Genomic DNA, 12461 nt, shown 5'->3' on the forward strand with positions numbered 1-12461 from the left:
TTAAATAACATTTGAATCTTTTTAATTTTATATATTTTAATTAATAATTTATATAAAAATATTTTTTATTTTAAAAAATAATTTTTTAATCAAACATTCTAAAAAAATTAATATTATTATAAAATATATATTTTATATAAAGTAATTATTTATATAAATGAGGTGTGATAATATTTGAACCAATTTGAACTCTCACAAATATTAATTTTTAAATTCTAATATATTCAAAATGAGTTAGGGAGAGGTTCTGATACTAAAAGAGTACCCAGATTGTTGCCCTCTCAAATCATATTGAAGGACTAGATAAGCAGGCTGAGATGTGGATTTTCACGAGTTTGAAGGTTATTATACAATAATTTATTTTAATTTATTTTTAATTTCAAAAAAATTATAATAATTTATTTTTAAGGGTAATTTACATTATAATTTTTAAAATTTAATAAAATCCACCACTTAATCCCTATTTAAGTGTTTATTTAATAATAAATAATTTAGTATCTGAACTTTTATTTTATTAAAAAAATAATTTTTTTATTGGTCAGCTCTTAATTAAAAAGATCAATTCAGATTAAAGAAATTAAATTATTATAAATATTACAATCATAAAAATTAAATTACTATAAATTATTAAAATTATAAAATTAAATTATAATCAAAAATAAAATTTGAAAAATTAAATTATTATAATTTAATAATAAATTTTAATAAAATAATTATTTTATTAATAAAAATAATTTTTAAAGACTATACTATTTATTATTAAAATAATATAGATTAAATTATAAATTTTATTCAAGCTTAGGACTTGTTATAGATTTCCTTATTTGTACTACGTTTTTCTCCCATTTTTGTCATGGGAATTTTGTACAGCCGCATAGGTCATGGTCGGAAAAAAACGAACTGGAGGATATAATAGAAAAAGCAGTGCAGAGGAAGACAATGGCAAACCCTAGGAGGATCTCATATTCAAACAGCTCAGAGAACCCAATTCAGTTCCAAAACTTCTCGAGATTGTCATCTATCAAACATTTCTTGAAGAAGCCACATGCCTTCCCTTTCTTGCTTTCAATCTTTCTCTTGCTGACATGGGTTTCTCTCAGACTTCAACGTGCTTCCCATTTATCTTCTGCTAATCTTCGAGGAACTCAAGAGGCAAAATGGAGCAAAGATGACGATAAGAAAGCGAATTTGATTAGATTCAAATCTGGGTTGTTCCCTTCTCCCTTCATCAAAGACAAGCGTGGTTGGATATTCGACCCTGTCTCTCTCGCCCTGGGCTCTGGCCTTAAAGGTATCTCTCTCACACACTCTGATATCATTGCTTAAATCAGTCCTTGCTTTTTATTGTTTGCTATACTCTGAATCATACATGAATTCCCCTCTTCATTTTTTTTCCTTTCTGATTGTTTTTCTTATTACTGCAAAATGCTGCATAAGGAAGAATTTCGTCGAATACCTATTTCTAATTGCATTTCTATGTTAAATGTCTTCAGGTGGAGCCTTATCTTGTGCTTCACTTCATGTTGGTGAAATCCGACCTGGCACTTTGAGGGGAAATCACAGACACTATACTTGCAATGAGACATTTGTCATTTGGGGTGCCAAAACACTGTTTAGGGTATGCATTGTCTTCTCTACAATGAAAATTGACTAATGAAGTTGTTAATCTGCTAGAATTGTTTGATATGATCATGTTATGTCTAGTGCCTTAGAAGTGTTCCCATCATGGTTTTTAAATCCAGAATCAAAATCTCCATTTTGTGAATCAGGAATCGAGAATTGAATGGTAAGATTGGAAGAAAAAAATTTGAAAAATAATTAAAAATAATATGTTTTAAAAATAAGTATAATAATATCATAATCACATATTTTAATAAATATAGAAGTATCATTTGTGTAACTAAAAATATGTTTTACTGTAGAATAATATATTCTTATTATGTTAATATAATTTTGTATTATAAATTAGGATTTAGGAACCATTGAATTGTACGCAATAATTATCATTTATGTATGTGCTGAAATTCTCATTTAAAATTTATCAAATAGTTAAATAATAAAAAATGAATAGCAGGTTACATTAAAAAAAATTAAAACATATTAATAATAAAATGTCATAACTTGACAACTACCATTAGAGTAGTAAATGAATTTAAAAAAAAAAAGAAGAAAGAAAAAAAAGAGGGAGAAGGAAAAGAATAAGTGTTGGAAGAAAAAATAGCTAAGGAAAAGGTTTATGTGCACTTCTCATAGCAAAAAGGAATTAATTTTGAAACTAACAACCTTTTAAAAAATAATCCCATGAATCGATTGAAAACTCAATTGTTTTATATTGATTCACTTGGTTCACTATTGATTCTTTGGACTTGGTCGCAATTCAGTACATTTGCGATTTGCAACATAGATGCAAATCGTTAGGATATAAAATTGAATTGAGAATCGTAAGAAACCTAAACCAAAAGAAAGTGAATCGAATTAAGAATCGTAACATTCGAGTATGTTTAAGATTCACTCCATCGATTCGAACCGTAAAGTGAATTGAGAATCGTAAGTTTCTAACAACAATGCTTCCCATTTGTTTCATTGCTAGTGACTTCTTCTGTGAGAATATGCAAGTTTGTGCTTTATCTTCATAACAGGTTGACCTTTTGGCAGGACTCAGGAGGGGCTTGTCTTTGGCCTCAATTTTCTTTCCACTTTATTTTGGTGTGAAAAGGAACGTTGACTAACTGTAATTGTTGATTAAGGAACACCCTGTGTTGTTATTCATAATCCACGAGGTGGTGCAGTTGTTATACGTTTGCACTTCCTTTATCTTATGCATGCATCAGTATGGGCTTTGAGAGGGAGAGCAATGTGTATGCATTTGGCAAAGATGCCTAAAAATTAGAATCTCTTCTTTCTTCTAGCACTTTGTTGTTGTGCGAATTTTAGTGACTGTTTTATCACATATTGAAAGGAAAGGGGATGAAAAGATATTCAGAAGGAACATAGCATGAATAATATGAGCCCATGAATTGAAATATCTTAGATAATAGGTAGTTATCATTTTTTCTACATGTTCTCTATAAACTTTTCTAATGAACCATTTGCAGTTGGAAAACAACCAGATAGTTGATAAAGGCTATGCTGAAGTAATAGTTGGTGCAGATGAAGTCGCTATTGCAGCTAGTCCAAGCAGCACTGCCCACCTTTTGGTAAATGTAGATCCCATACTTACTACATATTTTATTGGGTGCCAAGACAGTGTTATAAACTATAACAGCTCATCTACTGATTTCCATATTTGGAAAGATTTCTAAGTTTACTTGTCTTTTATCTTTATTTGCATCTGATGTTCTTTAGCATGCTGAAATACTTCTGTATTCATGCTTTGTCAGCATGCTTTTTGGAATGAAGATGGTTACATGTGATGCTAGTTCATAGAACAGATGTATAGAAGGCATTATTCTGTTCCCTGGCTTTTAGCCTTATCATAATTATTCTTTCATTTTTTTTTGGTTCATTTTATAAGTGACAAATTAATAGCCTTAATTATTAATGCATGTGTTGAGATACTTTCTGTAAATAGCCTAGATTTATAGTAATTGTATGCGTAATTAGGTGCTTAGATTATGTGATATGGTTGGAATATGATTAGGCTATAATTAGGGAATTAATTTTTTTTCTTACCTAGGATATATTCTTATAAGTAGTATATATACCCTAATTGGCTTGAGGGTAATCATCAAGTATCTTTCTCTCAAAGTCTCTATTTTCCTCTCCTATTTCATCATTGGTTCATGGCCTAGCTGTGAGTGGCAGATCTGCCAATTTCGTTTGGAGACTTTCTGGAAATTAGTTGGTCTCACCATTCGATTGGTGACTCTCTGAAGCGCCGCCACCAGAATCGCCTCCATGCATTGCCCAACCTTTTCTTCCTCCAATACACGCACTGGTGCGTGAACAGTTCTCCAACGATTCTTTCTCTAGCATCGCCAGAGACCGGTGGCTCCAGCCCACTAGGTCCGGTCACCTGCCTAGCTCTTCTTCACACGTCCCTTGTGAATAGTAACTTCAGATCTACTGTTGATGGACAATATTCCTCTTGTTTGGCAGATTCAAATCCTTATTCTAATCCCTTGTTGTTTCAGAATATTTCTCAATATGTCTGAGAAGTAGGATGCCGTCAATATAGGTTTTGAGTCCTTTAAGCTTTATTTTTTTTAATTGCTACTTTGAAGTTGCAAGGAAGTAATAATTATGTGTCTTGGGCTGCATCAGTAGAATTATAGTTTTTAGGATAGGGGTATGATGATCATTTAACAAAAAATGCCATTGGTATCATCACCACTGATAGAACCAACTGGATTAAGATTGATGCTCAATTATGCAGTCTCTATGGCATTCGTTAGACCTGAAATTGCTTGCTTTGTTTTAGTCTTGCATAACTTGTTGTAAGGTTTGGACTAAGCCCAAAACGTTGTATACTAATGACGTACAACGCATTTATAAGGTTGTGTCAGATATAGTTCACTTGCAACAGAATCATCAGAACATGGCTAGTTACTTGGGTCAGGTAGAAACTCTGAAAGATGAGTTTAATTCTCTCATGCCTTTTACTGATGATGTTGATGCACAAGAAAAATAACGAGACAAATTCTTTAGAGTTTTGACATTGCTTGGGTTGCGATTTGACCTTCTTTCTGTGAAAGATCAAATATTTGATTGGTTCAGTTATTCTAACTTTACAAGATGTGCAGCTAGGCTCTTATGTATTTTCCTTAGTAAGAGTGACGCTATAGATATGGAATCCTTAGTTTTGAATGTGCAGTAGGGGAATCAAGAACAAAGAGAAAATCGCAAAGGTAAAGAGAAGAAGTTTCATTGCTCCTATTGTGATAAGAATGGTCACACGCGGAATGCATGTTGGGCTTGCATGGCCGACTACAACGGCCTAATCAACTTGACAGTAATGGCAAGTCAACAATTCATCTTGCCCAATCTAATGGAGAAGGTTTGCTACCACAGCTTATCAATAAATCTCAAGCATTGGATTCAATCACTTTAACTGAAGAAGATTATAAAGAATACTTGTAGTTCCAAATAGCCAAGCAACATCTTTCATCTTCTAGCATTGCTCCTTTTGGTAATTCTTTTGCTTGTCTAACTAAGTCTTCACCCGCTGGTCCATGGATCTTAGATTCTAGTACTTTTGATCACATCTCTAGTAATCACAATCTTTTCTCTACTCCTGCTTCACCTTCCACACCATCTAAAGGCACATTAGCTAATGGTTCACAAATTTAAGTTAAAAAAATAGGAAAAGTACAACTTCTTTTTTGTTTTCTTTAGCATGTGACTCATGTCAACTTGGGAAACAAACTCGGATTTCATTTTCCAAACGAGTCAATAACAAGGCCAACTCGATGTTTGACATTATTCATTCAGATATTTGGAGTCCAAGTCGTGTCAGTATGGAATTTCAGTATTTTGTTATTTCTATTGATGATTACTCTCATTGCACTTGGCTTTTTCTAATGAAGAATCACTTTGAGTTATTTTCCATTTTTCAGAAATTTTGTGCTGAAATAAATTTAGTGTTCGCATTAATATTTTGCATTGTGATAATGCACGACAATATCTTTCTTCTTCATTTACTCATTTCTTGTCTACTCAAGGTATCATTAACAAGACTTCTTGTGCCCGTACTCTTTAACAAAATGGTGTTGCTGAGCGAAAAAATCGGTATCTGATTGAAACAGCTCGCACCTTAAATCGGTATCTGATTGAAACAGCTCGCACCTTACTCATACATCATAATGTTTCGCTGCGTTTCTAGGAAGAGGCAGTCCTTATTGCTTGTTACTTAATTAACCATGAGCCTTCCTCTGTTTTGCAGCACATATTCCTCATTCGGTTATCTTTCTTAACTAGACCTCTAACCAGTTGTCTTTGTGAGTTATTGAATGTATACATTTCATTCATGATTATACTTCTGGTAAAGAGTCTCTCTGAGTTTTTGGCAACATGCTAGGGCGAAGCATATAGAGGTGGATTGCCATTTTATTTGGGAAAAGATTGAGTCGCAATGCATTTCTACTAGTTTTGTGAACGCAAATGGTCAACTAGCTGATATTTTCACAAAATCTCTTTGAGGTTCACGAATCGAATATACTTGTAATAAGTTTGGAGCATTTACCCTTCATCTTGAGGGGATTGTTGAGATACTTTTTGTAAATAGCCTAGATTTATAGTGATTGTGTGCATAATTAGGTGTTTAGATTATATGATATGATTGGAATATGATTAGGTTATAATTAGAGAATTAATTTATTTTCTTAGTTAATATGTATTCTCGTAAGTAGTATATATACTCCAATTGGTTTGAGGGTAATCATCAAATATATGCATCTTTATCTGGAAGTCTCAATTTCCCTCTCTTTTTCATAATTGTTTCAGCATGAATTATCTTCTTCTTATAACTTTTAGGTTTATTGCAATTTAAATATATAGTATTTTAGTCTTTTCCTCAAATTAGAGACGTTGTGATCGTCCGGTTAAATGCACATGGAATTTGCACTGTGTTGAACTCTTCCGCCCTTTTTTGGTTAAAAAAATGTAAAAAGAAATTGTAATTTTAAAGAATAAATGTCAATTTGCTTCTTGAACTTGTTAGCAGAATCCAAATCAAAATTTACAACTCAATTTAGCACACTTTGTAACTTGGAGTTGTTTTAATCCAATTCCCCCCTAAAAAAAAAAGATTTTTTAATAAGTTTTACATCTTTTATATTTTAAAAATAGGCCAATGGGCTAAAAGACTCAATGTTAATATCATTTTGCATTGCATTTTAATTTAAATGTTTAAATTTTAAATAACAATTGCATTTGGACATAATTTTGATCAACTTTTAAAATTCAAAACTAAAGATAATATGCAGTTCACGACTTTATTTTGTATCAATAGTTATGAAGATTTTATAGTAGAGATGGTATTTAATTTAAAATTGCAGCATATATTTGAGGTTTTTTTTTTTTTTTTTGTGGTGAAAAGAAATTTAGCGTTGACGAGGGAATCAAAAGTGATAATTGAACTGGTTGGCATTTCTCAAACTTCTATTTGTTATTCATGGTAGATGTGGTCATGATTGAAGATGGATCCATAAATGTTTTTCTGTTCTTGTCAGGTTGCTTTGTTTTTTATTTTAGTTAACTGTTAGTATTAAAATGAGCCGCAAACTTCAATTTGGATCTATTTGAACTTTGCTTACAAGTTAAGGGGCAAACCGATCTTCATACCTATGTTGGATATAAAGCACAGTTGCTTTAGCCCACAGCAAACATGAGCTATGTAAGGGGAATTTTGATCCTGATGGCTGCATTCCTTTATGTTGTGTTCTTAAAAATGATTGATGTGTACTTGCATAAAACTGAAATGAATATATTAGGTTGTACACACATTGGAAGTAACAAAACATGCAAATGAAAATTGTGAATGGTCAGCTTTGCCGTTTATTAAGTGAACTCGTCAAAATGATTATGAATGTGATAGAGTTAAGAATTGCAATAGACACAATAGAGAAAGAAGAGAGTAAAACTTTATATTGATAAAGGCTGTATTCAGAGCAAGAATTCAATACAATAAGAAAATCACTCTCAACTCACGAGCAAACAGCAAAAGAACAACAAAAATAACCAGCTCAAAATTCAAAGGAATTCCACGACAGCTTCAGGCTAATTCCAAATCTCCTTTCTGGTTCCCACGAAATATCCTAACTACTAGGTTCATTTCAGAAGCATTTCCACCTCAACAATTCTTGCTGCTCTTTTTCCTCTCCTGGTGTATACATGAAGTGAACTTGGTCCTTGCTTATGTTGGTCCATTCGTGATGTTGGATCTGTATCAATACTATCCCAATGAAGAGCAGCTTTGTCCTCAAGGCTATAGTGCAGAAATTGACCTTGAAAATCAATGAAATTCGTTCAAGTAGCCTCATCTAGTGGTGTCCCGTTCCACCGAACCAGAATTTGTTACGACCTATCTGCTGTTATTCTGCTATCAACATTGTCATTTGGTTCCGCTATGTTTTCCACTATTTGTAAATCAATAAGCGAATTACTCAGAACAGGATGATTACCAACTACCTTTTTAAGCTGAGAGACGTGAACAACAGGATGGATCTAGGAAGTGGAAGGTAGCTCCCATTTATAAGCTATAGTGCCAACTTTAGCAATGATCTTGAGAAGGCCCAAAATAACATGTTGCCAGCTTCGGAATGACTAGTATGGGTAGATGTTTCCCTACTAGGACGTAGCTTTAAAAAAACTTAATCACCAGCTTCATATTGCACATCACGTCTACTGGCATTAGCATATTTAGCCTTGTGTTGTTGTGCCCCAGTGAGGTTATAACGAAGTTGTCGCTATATTTCATCACAATCAAGAGCGTCTGCACAACTGCCTCAACCTTAGTCTCATTTGATAATTAGTGAATCAGTGAAGGAGGTGGTCGATCGTATACTGCTTCAAATGAAGTCATGCCGTCATATGCTGGCGGCTGAATGGCAACTGGTATTATACCAGTACTCTGCCTAGGAAAGCCATTGTGATCACTTCCATGGCTGTTCAAAAGCAAAACAGTGGAGATGCATTTCCAAACGACCTAAGACTTCGGATTGGCCATCCATCTCAAGATGATAAGTTATGCTCATTTTGAGTTTGGTACCTAATAACCTAAAAAATTGTGTCCAAAAAAGTCTTAGAAACAGCGGATCATGATCTGAAACAATGAAGCTTGGTATTCCATATAGGTGGACAACTTCTTTTACAAATATATTTGCAACTGTCTTGGCTGTGAAACGATGCTTTAAAGGTATGAAATGATTGTATTATCGGAAATGAAATCCATCACAATGTTTGTCCATATGGTAATGGGTACAAGTAGTGGCTAAAGAAGCCCAACTAGACTTGTAGCTTGGTATTAATGTTGTTGACATGTCAAGCAGGGTGCAATAAAGCTTTGGACATATTTCATCATACCCTTCCGATATAAATTTGCCGCTACCTGTCTATATGTTCAATATGCCCCAAAATTTCCGGCAAATGGAGTGGAATGAAATTTGGTGATCAACTTAGGAGTATATGGAGAATCTGATGGAAGAAGTAATCGTCCTTTGTAAAATAGAGGATCTTGAATGAGCGAATAGTAGGGATGAAAGGAGGAATCACCTCCAAGTTAGTGATAATTCGATGGATATACGGGACTTGGTGAACTGACTGACGTAATTTAGAAACACCGAGCCATTGAGGGGTGGAAATAGCAGAACATTTCATGTCTTCCTCACATAGATATAAAGCATCTGTTACTTTATTTGTAGATCCTGGTTTATAAATAATCTCAATATCATAATCGAGGAGTTTAGCCAACCATTGTTACTAGGCAAGAGTAGTAATTTGATGCTGAAGGAGGTTTTAGAGGCTCCTTTGGTCTATATGAATAGTGAAATGCTGGCCAATGAGATAGGGTCGCAAATAGTGAATAGAGAGAACTAGGGCCATGAGTTCCTTCTCGTACGTGGATTTGACCAACAAAGCAATTGATATTAATATGCAATTGGCCATTTATTCTGCATAAGTACCGCCCCAAGTCCCCTTCTAGAGGTGTCACATTCTAGAACAAAAGTTTCCTTAAAATCGGGCAGTGCAAGCACTAGTGCTTAAATAATGGCCTTCTTGAGAATATTAAAAGCTTTCTGAGCTTAAGGAGTCTAATTAAAGGCTGCAAAATTGGACTTACAGAGCAGCTGGGTTAAAAGTTTTGCGATCTTGCCATAATCACGAATCGGCGATAATAGCCAGTAAGGCCAAGGAACCCTCAAACAACTTTTGTGGACGTTGGTAGGGACTATTTCAATACACAGTTGATTTTGGCAGGATACATTGCAACACCTAACGTGGCCGATATATTTCAGTTGCTGCTTACCCAATCAACTTTTTTTCTTATTAGCCACAATGATTTTTCTGGAGATGTTCAAGCACCAATCGGACATGAGAGACATGGTCCTGACAAGCAGCACTGTATATAAGTATATTGTTAAAGAAAACAAGCAAAAACTTATGCAAATAAGGCTGAAACAGGTTGTTCATTATAGCTTGGAAGGTAGCTGGTGCATTGGTCAGGTCAAACGACATGACTAAAAACTTGTAATGGTTGGAATGAGAGTAGAAGGTTGTCTTGTGAACATCGGCAGGTCGCACTCGAATATGATGGTACCTAGAAAAAAGATCAATCTTAGAGAAATATTTAGCCTCATAGAGTTCATCTAGCATCTCCTGAATAATGGAATGGAATGCTGAAGATTTTTCAGAAATTCTAAGCTTTATTGATTCTCAATATCAATTACATACAGTGTAATCACATATTTCTATTTATATACAAAGAATTGAATCTAACTAGGAAGTTTATACGGAAGACAACAAATAAATTAGCTACAATTTGGGACTGAACATACAATAATTAAATCAATAATCAAATATCTAAATCTTCTAAGACGGTAAACACCCCCTCTCAAGTGGGTACATATATATCACACATGCCCAACTTGCAAACCAAGGTGTGATAGGTCTTGTTGTTAAGCCTTTTAGTGAACATGTCAGCTAACTGCTTGTCAGAGGTCACAGGAACTAAGCTCAAGTTAACATCTGTGAGTTTCTCCTTAATAAAATGTCAATCGATTTTTATGTGCTTCATCCGATCATATTGAACTGGATTTTGAGCTATACTAGTAGTTGCTTTATTATTACAGTACAAGGTACTTTATCCTTCCTTAACAATTTTATTTCCTCCAATAATCTTTGCAACCACAAAAATTCACACACTCCTTGAACCATAGCTCTATACTTGACTTCAACATTTGATCAAGAAATAATATTTTACTTCTTGCTTCTCCAAGTTACAAATTTTCCTCCCACATGTAACGACCCGAAAATCGGACCGCTACCGGCGCTAGGATCCGGGTCGGCTTAAGGCCGCCAAGACCCGTAGCAAGCCTGACTTGCAACCTGAAACCTGTTTAATCCCATACATGATCAACAACATACATAAAAATTTAAAACTTTTCTTTCATACATCCAACTCAACCTGAACATGCACTGCACATAGCCATAATCATAATCATGATCCCTCTGTGGGATCTCATCAATGCCCCAATGGGCAATACATCATAAGATGAGTTGGCTTTCATGAACATAATAAAACGTTTTTTGATCATGTAATAAAAGGGATACCTCGTACATAATGTCAAGCACAATATCTAATCCTCAATGTCATCACATGACTGAAATTGTACCTTTACATAACATTAATACATTTATCATGTCCACACTAACTATTACATACACGTGACTTCATTACTCTTGTAAACCTCCTGGTCTACCCTGTACCTGCAATCCTGGAGAAATTGGGAGAGGGGTGAGCTACTAGAGCCCAGTGAGCAGAATAATAAAACATTTAAAACATATAATAACATGGAATACATCACATCACAGCTAATCACATCAAGGATGAACCTGTCACCAATAGCCCTCTACATGGTCCAACTGTGCCAGAACGTAGAATGGGTCCTGGTCTTTCCCTTACATATCATAACATAACAGTGTCCAACTGTGCCAGAATGTAGAATGGGTCCTGGTCTTTCCCTTACATAGTGCCAGCGAACGTAGAATGGGTCCCACTGGTCTTACATTCCGTACCGTACATATCACATCGTCATATCATAGATCGAGGGCTATGGATCATTCAACATTCATCCACATCAACATTAAAATGTGCAATGCAACATATTCGTGGATTATAATGCGAACAACCTAAAACATCACATGGCATTCATGATGCATGAACATGCTCAAACTTTGAAATTTATTTACTTTAAACGTAAAGGTTTATTCCACTCACCTCTGGATAGCTCTGACCAGACACTGGGGCAACAGACTCACTGCTGGGGTCCTCGGTTCCTCGGGTCCGAACCTACACAGGTGGACTCAAATGAGGGACCAAACAAACATGAACATAACTCTAAACTATTCCCCAAAAACCCCCTAAAACATCATGGAACGATCAGAGAAAAACATGCAAGAAATGGCTGAACAGGGCACTTTCGGCGGCAGGTTCGGCGGCCGAAAGTCCCTCCAGAGCTGAAAGTCAGGCAGGTTCGGCGGCACCTTCGGCGGCCGAAACTCCCAGACAGAGGCGAAACTCATGCATGTTCGGCGGCACCTTCGGCGGCCGAAAGTCCCAGACAGAGACGAAAGTCTCCTTTCAGGGGCAAGCTTCGGCAGCCGAAGGCTGCCTCCACAAGCATGTTCGGCGGCCGAAAGTTCCTTCGGCTGTCGAACCTGGTTTCGCCCAGAATGGCAGAAACTCAGCTCCCCTATGCATTTATGCCTCCAATCTCATCCAAACATGCATAAACCTATTCTAC

General features: G+C 35.1%; 1 protein-coding gene across 2 annotated transcripts; it reads left to right on the forward strand.

Annotated features, from left to right (window-relative positions):
• The first annotated feature begins 838 nt into the window (after positions 1-838).
• On the forward strand, positions 839-3505 carry LOC110622052. Of its 2 annotated transcripts, XM_021766404.2 has the most exons (4): positions 839-1291; positions 1494-1618; positions 3096-3197; positions 3381-3505. In XM_021766404.2, exons 1-4 carry the CDS (start codon positions 940-942, stop codon positions 3411-3413), a joined length of 612 nt encoding a protein of 203 aa, XP_021622096.1. In that variant the 5' UTR covers positions 839-939; the 3' UTR covers positions 3414-3505. The 2 variants fall into 2 exon arrangements, with proteins under 2 accessions (XP_021622096.1, XP_021622095.1); XM_021766403.2 differs by having other exon boundaries at positions 3096-3505.
• Positions 3506-12461: the final 8956 nt, after the last annotated feature.

This window comes from Manihot esculenta, chromosome 9 (genome assembly GCF_001659605.2).
Source record: "Manihot esculenta cultivar AM560-2 chromosome 9, M.esculenta_v8, whole genome shotgun sequence".
NCBI classification, from domain to species: Eukaryota; Viridiplantae; Streptophyta; class Magnoliopsida; order Malpighiales; family Euphorbiaceae; genus Manihot; species Manihot esculenta.